Here is a 20,416-nt window from a genome sequence, read left to right on the forward strand (position 1 = left end):
GTTAAATGAGATGAGCCATGATGTGTGTACGTGCGTGCGTTTATTGATCCTGACGTCATCATAAGATGACGGTTCATCGTAGCCGTTAACTTCCGAGCGCTGTCATCGTCGTCGCCCTGGGTTAGGGCTTCGTTCAGGGGCTCTATTATTGCTACTCAAGAGGGGTGCACGAACGCAACTGACATGTGTAAGGCTGCGGAAGGTCATAATGATAGAGTTTCAATACGATTTATCAGGCAAGCGGCATTTTTTTTTTCCTGACTCGATACCCCTGCAATTCAGTATAAAATAACTGAGAAAGTCGATTTGTCTTCTAGAATGCTCCGTTTTTTCAAAGTCGACTCACAACACCTGATGCTGAACCGTTCCCTCCCCGTCATCTACAAGGGCTGAGTTCTTCACCAAGTATTCCGATACAAAACAGAAGAAAGAGAAGTTGCTTCACAATTATGGCCTACTGAATGAAATACTTTGCTGTGTTGCTAATTACGAATTTAGTTGTCTGGCTGCCAACAATTGCCGCCTTCATTATGTGACAACTCCGGCAGCAACGGAAAGACAATAACTCACACGCGTTTCACAAAGACCGGGGGTGAGCACGCCTCCATCAAACTTATTTACTTACCCCTCAGAGATATATCGTTTCATAAAAAAGTTTCAGGATCAAACATTCTTTAATGTCAGGGTCACTGACTTGAACCCCTATTCTATTACAAATTCAGCCAATTTCAAACACGCGCTTCTCCGCTGAAAGCGTTTGTATCGACCACAAATGTTCTCTCTTTCGCGGGACCACATAGTTCAGTGTCAGCCTTGGTCGGGTATGCTCGCGAGGAACCCGGCAGCCCACACTCGCGCAATAAAACTGCGCGCCCTCGAGCCGGTGCATAAAAAGGAGGCGACTGTTTCCGTCCGGTGGCCGCGCCGCGACCACGCGCTTTCCTCCCCGGGATCCCGGGGAGCAGCATCTTCCCTTCTCCCGCTTCCCCCTTTCCCAATCCCGTTTCCCACTTTCCCGGCGCCGTCCCGCGCGGGTGCGCTCACGCACCCGGAGAGGCAGGCATGCGCGCTCCGGGCCAGGGGCCGGGCTCCGGTGCGACCGCCCCCCCCTGGACACGTGCGCCCCCTCCTCCTCGACAGCCTCCTCTCCCCTCCTCTTCTGGGCCCTTTCGGCCAGGCTCGGAACTCCAGCGTTTCGAGGCCGAGTTTCGCCCCGCCACGATGCAACAGGTACGCTCGGTCCCGGGCGTCGGCTGAACGACGACAACGCCCGACGCGTGGTTCACTGAGAGCAGAAGATCATCGGGAATCGCCTCCATCAAAAACGTAAATATTCTGCCATCTTTAACCGGCTTGCTTGGTGCCTTTTAGCCACATCAAACCAAACACACACCGCTACCTGCCTCGCTAGCAGACCAATGATGAATGTGCGAGCAAGGGCTTCACAACAAGCGACGTTTCGCGTCCTGAGTCAAGTGTGCGGGATTCATTAAAGGAGATTATATTTAGGGAAGCGGCCCAGCGTTTATTGTCGCTTCGCAGCGTTGCCGTCAATGCGCATTATTTGGAGTTGTTGCCAATTTAGTTGCTACTCCTGTGCCTTCATTGTAAACAGTTCTGCGTGTCAACACGTTACTGACTCCGCCGATCTCTGAAACACGGATATTCTACCGATTTCAACTTTTGTCAAGTTGATCTATTTGTGGGTGTAAAAACATTCATTGAAAAGCCCCGTTTCGTATTTCCACCTCACGTGTGAGTTGAGACATGTGAATTACCTGGATCATAATGAAAGCAAATATTTCGGTTCATTTTGGCAATGATTAAGGCTTTCGAGCCATGATGCCTCTAAGCTGTGCGCGAAAATTCAAACTCAGAAAAACAGTGAGCGTGATTAGTTTCGCAGCAAACCAACCGAACCCTCTCCTGGTTTACCTCGCACAGGGCAATGGTGGATACTTTACAGCTCTGTACTTTTTTTTTAATACTGATAATAGAATGTCGACAAAAGAGTTCGCAAAGTGTCATCCCCTCTTCGCCTCAGCTTGCAACAAGACACAGTTTGCTCCAGATTCGCCTTTATGATGGTTGTTTTGCTTTTTGCAGCATCCCCAGCGCCATAACTTGACCTGCGATGTTGCTTTTCTCGCGTTCTGTGTTCCTACAGATACCCCTGGGAGTAGGCTGAAGTTGGCATTAGCCCTCCCTGAGCCCTCTTGTTGCCTTCATCTAGCTTACTGTGAACTCCGAACAAGAAGACAACACAACTCCAGAGGTGAGTGGAGCTAGTATTCTCTATTGAATCTTAAAGGAGTACTGACACGAAATTTCTCGCTTTCAGTTTTTATGCTGTAAAGAATACCTATGGTCCCAGTAATTACGAAAATCGAACCGAAAGGCGTCAGCCACCAACATATAATTAATTATAGCACGTTTATTGCAACCACTTTCAAATTCGGTCGCCGCGCGGGAAAATGGCCGTTCGAAGGAGAGCCTGCAAGCGGACTGCCTGACGTCACGGTCTCCGTGACGTCGGACCGTGACGTCATGGTCTCCGTGACGTCAGGGACGTTCGCTGCATCGTCTGCTACGGATTGCACGCGGTTCACACTAAAGCGCTGGACACATGTACGATTTGTACACTCGATTCGCATGCGACTGATCGTTACGACTGTCACCACGACTAGTCGTACGCGTGAATTTGAGACACATGACCCGATGCGTGCATGCGATGCGTCGTCGGCGTCGCTCCGCCCACCGTTTTTGCTCCATGGTCAACTACGACTATCGCTGAGCTGAATTTGTAGATCCCGCGCGTTTAATCGCAAAAAATGGATAAAGCAGGCAATCGTGAAGCGTTTCCTGCCTTCGGAAACAGTTCGCGCACACGCCGGCCGCGCCTGCCAGCTCGGACACTCAGCGGCTCGATCCGGCGCAGACCACGGTAGCAAGACGGTAGCAACCGCTTGTCGCTGCTCTTCTGAATCAATCTGATCGTTAAAATGAAGTTCCACATGCGAGAAAGTAGGTGTTAGTGTGGTGAAAAATTGTGCTTGGGATTGTTATCAGGGCTTATTTTAAAAGCGGCGATCAGATATCTGCCGCGATGCAAGCGTATACGCTGACCGGCCCCCCGCGGCGCGCGGCGGGCGGTGCGCCGACCGGTCGAGAGATGGCAATACCTGCGCGGAAACGTGAAGTGCGCACTTCGCAAGCCTTGCTCACAGCGGTACCGCAGCCAAGCCAAACCTCCTATCGAAGCGAGACCGCCCACAACAACAGCGCAGGCTATCGCTTCCGGTTCCGGAAACAACTGTATGACGTCATGCTGAATCGGCCGCAAAATCGCGGATAGCCTGACGTCACACCCTAAGCGATTTCGCTAGTGCTGCCGATTTGTAATAGTTCGCGGCCAGGGCAATTAAAATCGATTTTTGATGCGTTTCCAGCCTCGGATCGCTCCAAAAATTTCTGTGGGTAATCTGTACAAACTACTGAAGCCAATTATATCGTTATTTAGGCCTCTAAATTTGGTGTCAGTACTCCTTTAAGCAGCACGACGAACGAGAAAACTACACGCCGAGGCTTTTTGGTACCTTAAGTTAATAAACAGGACATGTAGAGGCCCATATTGCCTGCCGAAAAATGGCGCCTTCAATGAAGACCACACAAAACGTCCCTATGGCGTGAACCGCGTAATACGTCATCTTAAGCTTCACCGAAGAATGTCGCCATAAAACTGTGAGCCGATGGTGTTAGGGCAAGGAGACACGATATTTCCGAAATTACTTGCAACTTTTGTTGAAAGCGTGTTTAGAAAGCTCAGTTGGGAGACGTAATGGATCCGAGTTAATCATCATCAACATCATCACCAGCCCATCTACGCCCACTGCAGGGCAAAGGCCTCTCCCATTATTCTCCAATTACCCCGGTCCTGTGCTAACTGCGACCAATTTATTCCCGCAAACTTCTTGATCTCATCTGCCCATCTAACTTTCCGCCGCCCCCTGCAACGCTTGCCTTCTCTAGGGATCCACTCTGCTACCCTTAATGACCAACGGTTATCTTGCCTTCGCATTACATGCCCTGCCCACGTCCATTTCTTCTTCTTAATTTCTGCTAATATGTCCTCAACACGCGTTTGTTCCCTGACCCACTCCGCTCTCTTCTTGTCCCTTAATGTTACACCTATCATCTTCCGTTCCATTGCGCGCTGAGTCGTCCAAATTGTAATAAGCAGCACCAAATAAACTTGAGGATTGTTGGCATCATCTCGGGAAGTAAACTTGCAAATAACTGGTACAAAATATTCACCATTTAATGGTTAAAGCTGAGCACTAGGCCTAAAGATTAATACGAATGCACCAAAGGTAATGTTTCACAATATACCTTGACGCAGCGCTTCAGTGGGGATAACATATTCGAAGCAGGTGACTACACTTATCTCGGAACATTGCTTACTAGGCCACGACAAAGAAATCATGCGCAGACTTAACGCGGGATGGAGTGCGTTTAGACAGCACTCCTACATATTCATTAGTACCTTACGCTTGTTAGTGAAATAAACAATATGGAGCCAGTGCATACATGCACCATTTCCTCATGACGCAGGAGCGTAAAATCACCAGGGAGAAAAAGCAAAGATGAACCAGACAACCATGAAAAGAAAGAAAGACGTTCGGTACGCTTGAGAACAGAAAGTCCGCGTAAGGAAACAAACTAGGATAGTGGACATTCTGGCTCAGATCAAGAAAACAAAATGGAGCTCAACTGGGCGTACAACGTTCGGAGAGGACAAAACATAAACCAAACAAGAAACTGTGAGGATGATGAGAAGCTGAGTAATACTGAATACTAGATGGACCGATGAGACGGGAAAATTCCGGTGAAAAGAAAGGTTAGGCTAACACTGGACATAGCTAGGTGTATTACTTCGATAGAAGCTTTTGCCTTGGAATACTCCCCCAATGAGTAATGATTGCTTTTATTATTATCATGATGATGACGATGATGTTGATAGTGGTTGGTGGGGTAAGGGTTATGGTGATTATGGTGATGGTATGGGGACATAAAAATTATGCCCTGCAGAATGAAATTTATCTTTGAAACCTAGCTTCATGAAGTCTATAAAAGGCTGCAGCAGTTTGTTTTTAATAACGTAGATGTTTGAAAAAATTATAGTGCAGAAAATTTTCTCCATACCTTATGACTTTTTGGTATTTAGCTAAAGAAAACGAAACTACAGAGTTTTGCCTTTAGCTGCAAGAAAAAAGTGCTGGCTGCTGGAAGAACAAAAACGCGTATCAAACGATTGAAGGCCCTAAAAGAGTATAGCGGAACTAGTCAAATACGGCAACACAAAAATGGTCTTTATAAAAATATATATAGATATATAGCGTTATAGCTTTATAAAAATGGTCAAGCTGCTAAGAAACATGACTTTTTTTTTTTTTGCAGATTAGGAGTACAATAAAAAATTTCTTTGATTATAGTTACCGGTCTTGTGAAAACGCTACAAGTAACAGCTTAGTCCTCGTTCTATCTTTTGATCGCGAGTAGAATGTGAGGAACACTGTCGAGCAAGCAGAGAGCCTCTAAAATAACCCGCTTCGACATCGGTATAAAATTTCCCCGGGCGGTGAACGCAGGGTCATTCAATGTTACGTCAAAGAGCACTACCACACGAACGCTTCCCGTGCTATACTATCCCATACCAAACCTCACAACGCGTTTTACGCATTAACCATTTGTAACGAAACGTTGAAGCCTCGCGATACTAAAAAGCAACAATACGAAAGTCGATTGCGATCAGGGAGGCGTTCTTTGTCACATTCAGCAACCAGCTTCTAACGGACGTCAGTAACAACTAACAAAACAAAATTCTGACGCGCTGAAGTGCCAGTGTCCACAGAGTAGTAAAATAGTAGCAGAAACTGCAGTTTGAAAAAGTTGTAATTGTCTAACAATTGCTTAATGCTCTCACACCGAGAATTTTTAAAGTAGACTTCACCATAGTACACAGGTTCAATGCTGCAAAGCAATCTTTGCAGGTGCATTATAGGAAGTCTGTTATCAAAGTTCCTTTTATTTGGTACGCGGCGAAACTGCGACCCATCAATCGTTACAAGCGGACAGGCGGGTTCCTTACTTGAGCCGAATAGAAATGCTCGAGCATTCAACAAACCGGTTTCACGAAAACGGCAATTTTCGCGAAGCATAAATGTTGCAAAAGTTTTTTTCTCCGGTGAACTCGGTAATTCGAATTAGCAGCGCACCCCGCACGTGTGTCGCTAGACCCGGAGTGCGCAGACGTGGAGAAATCGATGTGCGTAGGCAAACGCTGCGCCCACGTGCACCTCAGGCAGAGCCGAAGGAGCGGAGGTTGGAGCAGCGCCGCCGCCGCATGGACGACGCGGAGACACTTATGGGCCGAACGGGCCCCATGCCTCCAACAGCGTACGGCATCGGGCTCAGGGGCTACCTGGACGGACACGACATGCCGGCCAGGGTGCAGCCCGCATCGGGCGTCGCCGACCGCTGTACGTGCAAGCCTTTATCTCTCTCCTCTTGGCATGCCGTCCCTTCTCTCGCCTTTTCGCTGCCACCTTAAACGGGCCATGAAGACAAAATACAACTTAGTTCGGTTTGAAATAACTAACCTTTGGGAACTCATTCAGTTCAATTCCAGCCACGAAAGCGCAAGACACATTTGCAGACTTTTATATTTCGCGCCACACGACGTCACCGGTGACGCAATGGAGGAGGCACCGCAAACACTGTTATCGGTGTAAAAACTGCAAGCGAAGCATCAAACGGAACTCGAAGCCCCAGTGCAGCCACGCAGTCATGTGTCTTGACGCGATCTTTTGACGACGCCCGCCAATCGTACAGACGAGCTTCTGTGACGTCACGAAGACCCGGCGAGGAAGGGATTGGGAGTCCCTACTGCTTTATCTGTTTCCCATAACATCTAGCTAAGTTGTTGGAAGCTTTAAACAAAATTGGCGAAGCTGTTATCTGGGAAAAGCGTTACTTTTCTGAACCTAACCTGTATTTCGTCTTCATGGTTCGTTCAAACACAGGACCGAATTCCTATCGTTATCTAGCTGCTCCAGCATTTAAAGCGGATAATAATAAACAGACGAGTCCCCGGAAGTTAGGAGTACAGTGAGTTTCTGTGAGAGAAGGATAGAAAATGGAAAGTGTCTGCAAAAACTAGGTGGTGTTTAAAAGTCTTATCACGCCTGCTTGTGGGGGATTGTAGGCAGGTTGGGTTGACAAAATAGACGTAAACGGTTCAGCCAAGACCTTTACATAACAGGACTTTTTCGAGGTAGAGAACATGTAAGATAATGGCTATAAAAATTTAAAAATAAAACACAACAAAAATCGGTCTTTGCGCAGTGGTGCCCATTCGTGTTGCTACTCAGTCTGCTAAAACTACGTTTGAACATTGCATTTGTGAGCTCACGCTGTATTGGGGCATACGCGGGCAGGCAAAAATATGTTCTTTTTATTTCGTTTCTCAAAGAGTTCCTAGGCCTTATTGCCCCGTATTAAAACCAACAAAACTTACGAGCGCTATGCACGCTAGATCAGGACTATATATACCGGACGCCGAGCAGCCTGTGTAAGCATGACGAAACCGTCCTGCAATAAGCTTAATCGAATTTTTTTCGCTCTCTTCTCCGGAATTCGGCCATTCATGAGGATTACAAAGATTCTTGGCCCGTGTCCTCGTCAATTATCACACGGAAGGCGCTGGAGCCTTCTCTGCGCCTCCCCTTGTCCTCAAGAATCTCTTTACGTAAACTTCCTGAGATCCATGTGCACCCTCATGGATAGCATGCCACCCAACAAGGGTGCTGTTAATTTTTTTTCGGGACACCAGTCACTATAGGACACTGTAAGTACTCGGTAATGTTAGTGTTATGCTTGCGTGCGCGTCTGTATATTTGTGCCTGTCTGTCTGATTGAAGTTTTCATGCAATATTCATTTCATCTGGCGTAGCAAGGCAGGCAGCCAGCACGGTTGATATCGCATGTAACAGCTGATTAAAAAGTTTTCTCCTCCTCCCTCCTCTTCGAGTAATCGCCCGAGAAGGGATCTCACTTATTTGCAGAAACAGAACTAGTTCTGCTCTATCATGAAACCTGAAATTCTGTTAAATAGACCGGCGTGACATATTACGATTAAAAGCAACACGTCAGCAGAATGGGCAGCCGTTGATGGTGAAGGTGCGTTTCCGTGTCGGCAAAATATGCGTCAAGCGTCATCAGTTGTTACCCAAAATCACGGTTATCGCTACTGTTTCATACAAAAGGCACGCGGAGAACACCGAGCAGCAGAGCCACACGAGTGGGTTGCCAGGCACGATGTACCGACTCGTAGAACCAACCACAAAATGTTTATCAACGTCTATATAGTTTGTGACGGCACAAAATGAACGGTCTTTCAGCGATGTAGGAATCATGGTAATGTTATCGCCTCTTTTTCTCGTTCTTGACGTTGTATCTTGCTTCTGACTGCACTTACGACAGCAAGGCAACGCGTCTATACTGCAATGTTTACGTCGGTGATAATTCATGTGTAATTCAGAGGCAAAATTACGTGAGGCCCGCAAAGTGAGAGAGAGAAAAAGAAACCATTTTGAGGGACGAATGTAGACACATAAGCCTGAGGAAAACTTTCTCACCACCCGCCGCGGTGGCTCAGTGGCTAAGGCGTTGCGCTGCTAAGCACGAGGTCGCGGGCTCGATTCCCGGCCGCGGCGGCCGCTTTTCTGATAGAGGCGAAAAGCGAAAACGCCCGTGAGCTCAAGATTTCGGCGCACGTTGAAGATCCCCAGGTGGTCAAAATTAATCCGGAGCCCTCCACTACGGCGCGTCTCATCGCCTGAGTTGCGTCGGCGCGTTAAACCCTACAAACAATCAATCATCAAACTTTCTCACCGGCTGCAGGGGTTTGCGGAGGGGATTGTTGTACAGGAGCTGAAGCAAAGGAGATTAAAACGATGATTTGAATATACGTACATAGTCCGCAATCCCGTTTACAGCGCCGCAACTTGACTGCTACGACCGTTAGGGTGGTGTGAAAACCTTGAAAGCTGTCTCGTGTCGCTATAAAAAAAACGTATAATGAATCTTAGTGCCAGAAAAGAACGCTTAATTTTTGCCCATGTGACCCGAATGGTTAATTTGGTCAACCGTCTGTAATCAAGTCTGTGTCTGACGGTTACGTGCAATAAACAGGGTATATGCGTAAGAACATCTTAGATTGCTCGAGGAATGAGACACGCGGGGCGGTTATGGCTGCGCGAAGGGCCTACGAAATGGCAGTACTAGCGTGAAGGTCACACCAAGAATCGCGTAGTTACGTTGAGTGTTAGAAAACAATCGAAACAGGCTTTAAGGACCAGACTATAAGATTGTTGAATGACAGTGATTCGCTGTGGCACGTTTAAGGGGAAAGCCTTACATCCAACATCGTGAGAACAGGTGGTGACGTCAAAGTTCTTGGCCCTGTAAAGATAGTAATAAAAATACACCAAGCTCGCAGCGACCCTCGGAAATAAAACACAAAGAAAAAAGTAGCTGGGGAGCGGGGACATCCATGTTAAGTACTTAGCATGTGAGACGCGATAGCAATACTTCGTCGTCGAAGCAGCGCTTAAGAACAGAGCTGCTGCGTACCCCGCACTAGAAGCGCTGAAGGCCAGCTGAGAGAGCGAGACTATCAGCAACGGTTTTATAGGCGTCCTGCACCATACAGAGGCCACTGACAGCGCACCTCATTTTTTAAGTGATCTGCCCGGAGTTTCTATGAATGTGTTGGAATTTATCATCCGGTTATCACCCAGTGCCTAACGCGCTGTGTCACCGTTTTGCATAGCCCGCACAAAGGTGCCCTCACCACCCCCATGATGCATGGACCTGCCTGGTTCTCTGGCGGCAGGCATCGGTTCAACCTGTTTATAGGGCTCTGCACACGAAAGCAACGCCTGATCGGGCCTAAACACCTAACCAACGCGGGAAAAACGAACTTCATCGCACAAGTCCGGCGCTTGCTGAAATCGCGTATCGCTGATTTTTTTTTTTTTTTTTTTTTTTTCACCGTGGTATAACTGTCGCAGTAGGGTCGACATTTGGGCGAGTTGGTATCGGTTGAACATCTTCGAACAACAGTGTAAAAAACACAGACACTAGGGCAAGAAAATGACAAGACGACGCTGTACTGACAACTAACTTTATTGGAACGACATCACCAAATGAGTACTACAACCCAAACCCAACTGTCGGCAGCTTTTCTGCCCGCCCCTGATTTTCACCCTCCTGTTGTCGCTGCGGTCGATTCAGGTGGGCTTCAGGTTGGCGCTCGCTTCGGGCCGCTGCCGCCGACGTCGCTTCCGGTTGGCAGTGATGACGTCTTCCAGCGGACGCTTGATTAGCATGACTGATAAGCACGGCTGAGCACCACGGCAGCTACGGACGCCTAGTTCTCACGAGAAATCACTCAATGAGCCTGACGCTATCGCGCTAAAAGAGAACCACCACGCTTCTCCGCTGTGAGGAACGCGGCGGCGTTTCGGCACCCCGCAGCCCCACCCAACGTTACTCTAGTAACGTTGGCCCCACCGTTGTCTTCTCCGGCGAAGCTTAGCACCCTGCCGCCGCAACCTCACCCAGTTGTGCAGCAGTCCCCTGCTAGTCAGGGCACTCTGCGCGGTGCACCGCTGTATTCACTGCGGGCGCTGTGGCTCCTTCTGCTCCTCTCAACACCGAGAAAAATGGCGGCGTGCACTATGCCGGCACATACAACTTTTATGCACGTGAGCTGCCGTGAGCAGTATTAAGCGCCTCTGCCGATTTTCTAAAGCGAGCAAGCAGTACCATTTGAACCTCTCGAAAGAATGCGATGCGAGTGGGGGCGGCAGCACTGAGAACCCGTCTTGCTTCCGAGTCAGCGAGCTCATCCCAAGCGAGACCGCTGTGCCCAGTAACCCACTGCAGTGAGATGGGATGCCCACGCTGTTTGGCGAATATGTGCAATACGGCTGGCTCAAAAAGGTTGCGCGGGCTTCGTAGCAATGCGCATTCGATTACCTGCGAAACTGGTTTAGAATGATCGTATTCTTATCAATCTTGACAAGGCTTACATGTAATGCACCAAAATGCCTTGCGGATGCCCACAATCTCCGCGGCTATCGATGACCTCGCGTGGGCCAGTCGAAATTTGTGGCTGGAAATGACGAAAGCCGCCATTCAGGACAGCGCAGACGCTGTGGCGACGGTGAACAAGCACGCGGCGACGGTGCCACAATGACACCATCATGGAGAATGTCAGTCACTGGCGAGCACCGGATTATTTCATAACCGTAGGTGTCGGCAGCTCAACAGAAAGGAAGGAAGAATACAAAAGGAGCAGCAAATGCAAAAGGACAACTGGATTTTACGAAAACACGAAAGCCTAAACAAATAAACCAGAACAAAAAAAAATAAAGGACTTCGGTATTCCGTGGGCGTACTGCATATGATTTCCGATCGTTTTGTTCGTGCTTGTTTTTGTTCGGGGACATTGCGTAATGCCTAATCGTTATGGTGAGAGCACACATCGGAGCCGCGTAATGTTGATGAGTAGCTTGCAACAACAAAAAAATGACATAGTAATCCTTCGCAAACACAGGCTTTGCCACCTGGCAGAAGTTAAACAAACGTCGGAAAGCGAAATACTGTTCCAAAGAATTTATAATGTTCTTCTCTTCGGATTCAGGATGATTCTAAAAAAATTAAAGCCGTTACACTCAATGTGAAAGCTGTCGGAAGTGCAGAGCAGTGATTCGCCATAATGGGCTGTACCGCTGTTATCCGCTTACTGCTACCACCCCATGTAATTCAAATTTCCCGCCTTCGCAGTGCTGGCGCACTCGCTGCCTGAAACTGCTGCAGCGGGAGTTCTGTTCTCTTTGTGCTTTTCTCCCCGCACGTGCCGGCGTTGCACTGCCACATTTTGCGTTTACTATCGTAAAAACCAACCCAACGGGCGTCCTTAACTAAAGCAATGCAGGCGCTGCCGGTTAATTACGTATATTAGATGCAACGCATCTCATGCTCACCCCTCTGTCCTTCCTGCGTCTGTCCGGCGTTGTCCGCACAGCTGCGCCTCTCCTCCTCTCCTCTCTCCGATAGCGAACACTCTCTCCCAAACAGCTGCGGGTTGGCGCAGCGCGCTCTCACTCCGTTGCTAGGCGCCGGTGGGCGGCGCTGCCCGCGCTGCGCATGTGCAGTACTCTCTCCGCGCTCTCCTCTCCTTCGGGCGCTGTGAATATAAAGCGGCAGGCCGCGCTCCGACGCTCTCAGTTGACAGTCGTCCGCGTTACGCTTGGACTCTCTCGCAGTATTCGACGATTGCTTGATGCAATCATCGAGCCCCTAACTGTGCACTTTACGGACCACAAGGCACTCATTCTCGTCTGCAATAAAGACCGTACCTGAGCATACGTGTACTGCATGTGGATTGCATGGTGACAATGGAAAATTACGCCCACCTCCCCTTCGCGTGAAAATCCCTGCTATAAGCGTAATCAATACGATGGAAAACGCTAATGGAACCCCCCATGAGATGCGTTGCATCACACCAGGGTTCCCGCGAGGGGAGGAGGGCGTAATTTTTTTTCCTCAAATGTACTTATAGTTTTCTTTGCGCTAAGCAACGGGAAGATGTATGACAAGCGCCAGCGTTTCACGAGTTTCGAACGCTTATGGCTACATAAACCGCTTGGCTTTCAAAGCCTCTGGGGTACGCCGCGAACAACAGCGTTACCCCGGGACGCCACCTTGGTGCCCTATATACTTCGGTCGAGCGAGCGCGCTAGAACGACAAGGCGAGCGCCTAAGTGCTCTGCCCTTAAAAATCGCAGAAACTCCAAAACGGAAATTGTCGCAAAAGTGCTTAAGCCGCCCTGGTATTTATCAAGCCCCTTTAAAGCGGGCTTCAGTACTAAATTTTTATGTATTGCTGCAAAGCGATTTAACAGGCACCATACAAGCATTCTGATAGCGATGTAGGAAGACCCCAGTCTGTATCCGTATGAAACGAGCAGGCTTCACTATTGAACACAAGTGCGTTGCTCACAAGAAATTTTAGGGGAAGAGAAACTAGTCCCCACTAGACGCCACCCGAAGTGTTGGGCTCGAACTGTGGTGTTGAAAGGCCAATGTCATTCACGTGAAATGTGAAGCTGTGCTCTTAGGGAAATATAAACGTTAATAAAGGCAGCCAAAAATAGTCACTGCGCGGTACACTCCAGTTTAATTTACTAAACCTTTGGTATAAATATCACACAAGTAAAGCCCTAGCTCGTAGAGGATTTGGAAGCGTGGTGGTAGCGTTTTCGGTGCATGCAAAAGTACCGATGGCCCATCTATTGATTCACAGGCGCGAAGAACTTTGAATACAGAGCTGCTTTAAAGTACGTGTATGCCGGTACTCTTACAGATATTTTCATTCGTACAATTATAAACACATGACATTAAAATATCGGTCCTCTCTTCCACGCACTAGTTGTTCTCAAACGGGGCCTGGGGACCCCTTGAGGTACATGAGGGCTTCATGAGGGTTCCACCAGTTCCTCCACATGCACTCTCGTTGTTGTTCTTTTTCCTCAAACCTCGTCTCCAACCTAAAAGAACTGGCTTACACGCATGACACGTAAGTTAAACTACGTAGCATACAACTTAAAGTTGGCTTTTAAAGACGATAGTCTTTCTTGGGCTACTTAAACCCATAAATTTGGTATGTCTGTCTGTCTGTATGTCTGTCTGTCTGTCCGTCTGTCTGTCTGGGACTCGATTCAGCCACCCGGCCAAAGTAAAACAAGGCCTGCGCCATAGTCTTATATAGTCACAGCTAAATGTGCCCGTCTAAGTCCGGTGTAATGTTCATACTTGTCAATATTGGTGAAGAACAACAAGACATTACGCAAATATAAGACAACAAAGTAATACAGAAGTGATATTTGCAGCGTTCCTTTACAAAAAATCGTACATGTTTGATTTGTGTGAGATTAAATACTTCATTAACTGCAGAAAAAAAATTCATTCCGCCGTCGCCTGCTGTCGACCGCGCCACTATAGCTTCTGGCGCCATTTTAAGAAATCAACCGGCAACAGTTACGAAAGGTTCCACTAGGTAGGTTCCACGTTTTTCTTGGAACGCACGTGGAGTAGGGCAATGTGGTTCTATCAACGTTGAAGTAGGACGCCTCGATTCACGCGCGTCTCCGCCGTACGGCAGCGTTGGCATCGAGACACCCGGCCTAGAGCAGTGGAACGGTGGAACGTGGTAAATTTAAATAGGCTTGAACAAACCTTTAGAATGTTTCCCTTGGGTGAAGCGCGACGCAAGAGGAACAACATGAGAGGTGAGCGGGAAAGCGAAGGGAGGCATTTACTTGGAAAATGTCGACAAAGGACGATAGTCTTTGTCGACATTTGCAACGAAAGGAGCAGATACGCGGCCAATTTTTTGCATAACAAGTCAATTTTGCAAGAAAGCTACACACAAAAGCATGCAGTAATAAAAACTCTGCTTCTACGTGCAAGGGTGAATGGCTCTGCAATATGACACGTGTCGACATACTTCATCGCGGGATCCGCCAATACTTTTGCAACCCCGAATGGAACCTCAGCACGTTCGTGGTTGAGAACCACCGCCATATTGTAAGAGCAGCAGCGACCCTGAAAGTATTGCTTGAGGATCTGTCATGGCATTCTTAGTAGAAGCTCGATATTCCCCCTCGCTCGCGATAGCGCAAACATGGTTCCACTGCTACCATCAAAACATGGAAGAAACAATGATGCAATGTTTTGTAACAAGTATTGTGATCAGTGTTTGCAAATGTAAGGTTTGAAGTTTGAAGTTTATTAGTAACTGCGCAAATAATACAGTACATAAATTGGTAAGGAAGACAGAAAGAGGTCCCATAGTTTATCACTGTGAGGGAACTTTTATTAAAAGGAACATAAAACTGGTAAAACATGGGCAGTCAGAGTAAATAAGCAAAAATATAATATAGGTTTATACACAAATCAATTGGACATGGAAAAATGAACATGGTGCAATGATGATCGTTCATTACAGATTAAGCCAAAATTTCAGAGAGGTGGTCAAAAAAAAAAGAACAAGAAACAAAAATACGTCACTGCGCATCAACAATACACAACAAAAAGAGCTTAATTACGCCAGAACAGCCTAGGCTGATTTGTAACGCCTTCATAAAGCAAACAGTGCGTACATGAAAGCAGAATTATTGTAAATTCATATTACACAATAAACACATAACGGGGATCAATCAAGCAACGTGCAACTGGGATGGATCAAGAAAAAAAAAGTCCCAACGCACAAGGCAACGGCGGTCAACAGTAGACGTACGGCTTCCCGGATTTTTATACGTTTTCCTTGTATTACTGGGTGAGAGTGAATGGAGGACTGTTCAAGAAGAAACGCTTAAGTGATCTTTTAAATGATTATAGTGGCTTTCGGCTTTCAGGGGGAGGGGAAGGTTGTTCCACAAACTTATCATATTGAATTCAACCGACGTCAATGATCCTCGGACGTCAATACGGTCAAACACTGGGGCCCCCTCACGAGCAAGCAAAGTGAGAAATGACTCGTAAAAGTGCCCGTCGCTCGGTGCGACTCCACAATAACGTGAGAGTGAAGCCAACAAGACGCACTGAACGTGCATGCTTTCATCCTGACGCCTCGAAAGCACCTCTTTGTACTTCTTCCCACGTTCCTGTTTCAGATGCGTTCGACGAAAACGGATATGTTTCAAGTGCGAGGGCGAGCAAATGATCCAGTTACCGTACTTTAGAAAAAAAAAGAGCAAGAACTGTCTTAAAGTTAGCAGCAATGTTTAAGGATACTATGCCCTCCAACAGTTACGCGCATACCCAGCATACGGTCATCTCACTCTCCAGTGGAATGGCACCTTGCCATGTGTTCTGCTCCAGAATAAATCAGGATCTGCGGTAGAAGGCACGCCACAAGTTTCCGCGCACGCGCACAAGTGAGGCCTTACGTATGATCCTATTGGAAATCTACACTCGTTGTCACGCGACAAAGAGTGCGTTGACGGGCTTTCACGGGATGACAATGAATTCCGTCATTGTGCTTCGCGTGTTATGGAGCCACCTTTACATAAGTGTTATTATCGTAAGCTCATCGACAGCTTACAACGGGAACTTCTGAGTCATACACACTCACCGAGTCCTGCTTAGTTCCGATTGCAACGAAGACCAAAAAAAAAACGGCACATATCTTTATACTCGTCGAATATCTTTCGTCGAACTTAAACTCGTCGAATATCTTTATAAAGACTAGGTATGTGGAAGAAAGTTTGACATCCACCTCAATGTAGCCGTACGGCTACAAAAAAAAAGCTGTACAGCTTTCTCGGAAACTTCGAAGTCGAAGAAAAATTCTTCCTGGTCCAGGATGCCAAATATTCCTTCACAGAAACTTATTCCACTTTGGGGATTTCCCCTAAATCTGGTCGATTAACAGGCTAGGCACGTCCGACGTTGCCATACAATTTTGGTGTTCAATGCTCTCCGCAACAAAAAGTGTCCAATCATTCCGCGTTCCACATGTTCGTCACTGTTAACGTGCCCCATCGTCCAACGTAGAGGGTGGTTTTTCGCAGCGCATAAACTTTGTCGTGTCACTTAAGAGAAATAAGTTCCTGCGTTTTTGCAGCCGCCCCATTCCATAGGGGCGATTTCCCGTCCAAGCCGGGTGAACTTCCCAAGCGTTGTAGTCCCACACAAGGGCCGAGCGCCAGGCCAGGGAGTCGCTTGTACCTATTTTACCGGTATGTGCCCGGCGCCACCAAGGCAACGAATGCACATGGTGCCTTTCACAGCCACGGTGGACGCTCAACTCGCAACCGTCTGTGGCAGACAGACTCTCTGTGGCAGACTCTCTCACCCCCGGCAATGGCGCAACGCGGCATGATGGCCGGGGGCCCCGCCAGATGGACAAGGGTCAGGGGCCCCTCGCAAGGATAAAGGCAGCTTTCCAGGTGTGGATTCCCCTTTCAAGGGTCCGCACTCGACCAGGGACGCCTGTACCCAGTAAAGAAACCGTCAGGTGCCCGGCGGTACCAGGATTCGAACCCGGTACCTCCCGTATAAGAGGCGAGTGCTGTACCACTGAGCCATCGCTGCGGTTTAAAAGTTACGACCCCTTCCACTGGAGTCGTAACTTCCCAAGCACTGGATCCCATGTTCAGGGGGTCCTTGTACCAATTTTTTATACTGGTTGGTACCCAGCGGTACCGAGGTACCTACCACTTTCTCTCTTTTTTTGCGAGAGTTTGCCGTACGGCATAACAGTTATATATACAACATCACATTTGTTTCACGCAGAAACGTCAGCAGAGACCGGTACTGAGGGCCCCATATCCACCGCTGTAGATCAGGGGGTCTCCCAGGATGGAGCCCTGTGCCCCGGAGGTGTTTCAGGCGAGAGGTTTGAAGGGCAGGGCAGGTCCATAGAAGGTGGCTCGTGTCGGCGTCGGAGGCAGGGACCGTACAAAAGGGACAGGTGTCCGCAAACGGTGCGTGATAGCGGGCAGGCCAAGCGTGGGTTACTGCTGGGGATAAGGCCACCCCAACTCGAAGCCACCGCAGCAGGACCTCCTCTGGGCGAGCGAGCCCACTGGGGAGGTCAGTTCCACGCGGTGGAAGTAAAGCACGCGTGGCGCCGCGGAGGTTCTCCTTTTCCACCAGCAGTTCTTCTAGGGTGGACACCTGAAGAAGTGCTAGCGGCCGTGGAAGGTCTATACGGCGACAGGCGCGATCCGCCGCTATGTGGGCAGGAAGCATGTGCCGGCGAACCCACAAAACACGCACAGGGCATGGGTATGTGTCCAGGATCGCGTGAATACGTTCCGACATACTGGTGTACGGGCAACGCGCCGTAGGTCACGTATCGCTGTCGTTGAGTACGTGTAAATTTCCAGTTTCCTGCCGGTAGTTACTGTCGATGCAAGCGCTTGGAGACCATCCCGAATTGCAGCAAGTTCTGCCAACAGGCTTGGTAGAGGGCGGAGGGTCTCGTAGGCGCAGCACTGGTTTAAGGTTGGGTGAGAAGGACAAGCCAAGGCTGTGGTTACGAGGCAGTCGTGTGCCCAGGCGTCCACGAAAGACTGCATGACTCGTGGCCGCGTCGCAGGCGCCCAGTGACGGAAATGAAGGAGGGCTGCATCCGGAGGTTGATGAAGGCCAGAGGTTCGGACATGTTGCCTTGCCAGAGGCTTGGTGTCCGTCACCTGATGGTGGAGCCAGGGCGTTCTAGCCGCAGAAAAGGCTGGCATCGTATCAAGAACCTGGCCTATATATGCAGCGAGAGCTGCTGCCTCCGGTACATATCCACGCTTTAGCAGGCGAGCGGAACGACGCTGATGAATGATCTCATCTAGCGTGTTTAGCTGGGCTTCGGCTTGTAGCGGTGGAATTGGTGTTATGCGAGGGAGGCCAGTAATGGTGCGCATAGCGGCCCTGTTGATGGCCTCAAGCCGAGCCCAGTCCGCTTGCGTCATGTGCTGGAACTGTGCCTGATACACAAGCCGTGGCTGTAGTACGGAGCACACTAGGAGACGGGCAATCGCCCAGCAGGCCCCGCCAGACTTCTGAGCAATGCGGCGAACGAGGTGGAGAATCCGTCCGGTTTTCTGTCGAGCAGATCGGAGCCACTGAGCTGCTGACCCTGATGCCAATATTTCTAGTCCTAGGACCCGAAGACGGTCAACAGTGGGTATGTCGTTCCCATTCAGTTGCAGTGAAATGTGAGACACTGCAAGGAGGCGGCGGCCCCAAGCGTTGGCCACGGGAAGTAAAGCAGTCTTCTCTTGCGAGAGAGTGAGGCCCGCATACTCGCACCATCTCTGGCAGTCTGTTAGTGCATGCTTGCTGGAGGCACTCGGCTTGTCGTGACAGATCTGGATGCACTGACCACACCGTAATGTCATCCGCGTAAATGAGGAAATATAGATCTCGTATTGAAGCAAGGTGCCAAGCTAGCGGCAACAAGACGATGTTGAAAAGAAGCGGACTGGTGTAAAGTGACCGAAACTTACTCCGTTGATGCCGATGGAAAAAGAACGGTGTTGAAGGAAGTATCGGACGAAATCGCAGACTTTGTCTGGAAGGTGGAGGACATTTAGAACTTCTAGGATGGCAGCGTGACTAACGTTGTCATACGCCTTGCATATGTCCATGGCGAGCACAGTTCTCACACGGCGGGATCGGCCTCCAACTAAAACCATAGATGAGATGTATTCCAACCCATCCTCAGTACCGAGATAGGGCCTGAATCCAATTTGCGCCGGGTGATACCATTGGAAGGTATCAAGCCACCACTGACGCCGTGTTGCAAGCATTCGCTCTAACAACTTGCACAGCGTCGATGTCAGGGCGATGGGGCGCAAGTTCTGAAGTACATGTGGTGGTTTCCCGGGCTTTGTTAGGGGAACAATATCCGCCCGAAGCCAAGAGTCAGATAGTTGACCGGAGAGCCACACCTGATTAACCAAGTCCAAAAGCGGCACTAGGGCATGTTCTTGTACACCTCACAAGTTATGCCGTCGGGACCCGGAGCAGTCCGCTGTTTAGCGTGATCGATCGCTGCCAGGAATTCAGCCGCTGTGAACGGTACCTGGATTCCCAAAACGGCTTCATGAGTAGGCCGTAATTCAACATCGGTCGGCAGGGGGAACGGAGATGGCGTGGCCACTGGCACAACATCAAATGCAGGAAACAAGGCCCGAGCAACGTCGGGGGCGAATTGTGCCGGATCCTTGTTTGACGCAATACAAGCGCTGGCAGCTGCATCCGGAGGGCGACTGCCCGATTCCATGGCGCGAAACGTGCGCCAGACAGATGCCGTTGAGGAAGATGGGCCCAGAGAGGCGCACCATTCAAGCCAGCGCAGCCTCGACAGTCTTTTTTCGTGCCGTCTGGCAGCAGCGGTAAGGCGCTCATACTGAAGCCTGGAAGGTATGAACGAAGGATCCCGTGCGGCAATTACTACAGCTTGCTTGCGCTGAGCCCAAAGCTGCAGGAGCCGAAGATCGGGCTTTGGGCGGGACTCCTCCACACACTTATGTTGAGAGGCGTCCATGAGGACACGCCGAAAAAGAGTGGTGGGGTCCGGGATGGGCGCCGAGAAGGATGGATTCAGTGTGGAACGGAAGGTGTCCCAGTTTACCACTGTGCAACGGCGACGAAGGCGACCCGTCGACTCTGGAATGAGGCCCAGGCGAATGGGGTGGTGGTCGCTGCCCCAGAAGTCAGCTTCACGTTGCCAGGGTACCGTTTGTGCACCCAGCCACCACGACAAGTCAGGTGAGTA

At 49.2% G+C, this 20,416-nt stretch overlaps 1 protein-coding gene across 1 annotated transcript in view; it reads left to right on the forward strand.

Annotated features, from left to right (window-relative positions):
• The first annotated feature begins 1,062 nt into the window (after positions 1 to 1,062).
• Positions 1,063 to 20,416, forward strand: part of LOC144175228 (hepatic leukemia factor-like) — a 43,519-nt gene continuing 24,165 nt past the window's right edge. Inside the window, exons 1-3 of the mRNA XM_077704333.1 lie at positions 1,063 to 1,093; positions 1,178 to 1,230; positions 6,362 to 6,539. Of these exons, the coding sequence (XP_077560459.1) occupies positions 1,063 to 1,093; positions 1,178 to 1,230; positions 6,362 to 6,539 (262 nt within the window). The remainder of the gene's footprint in view (positions 1,094 to 1,177; positions 1,231 to 6,361; positions 6,540 to 20,416) is intronic.

Source organism: Haemaphysalis longicornis, unplaced genomic scaffold (genome assembly GCF_048455015.1).
Source record: "Haemaphysalis longicornis isolate Haplotype H1 unplaced genomic scaffold, Haemaphysalis longicornis Haplotype H1 scaffold_3, whole genome shotgun sequence".
Taxonomy (NCBI): domain Eukaryota; kingdom Metazoa; phylum Arthropoda; class Arachnida; order Ixodida; family Ixodidae; genus Haemaphysalis; species Haemaphysalis longicornis.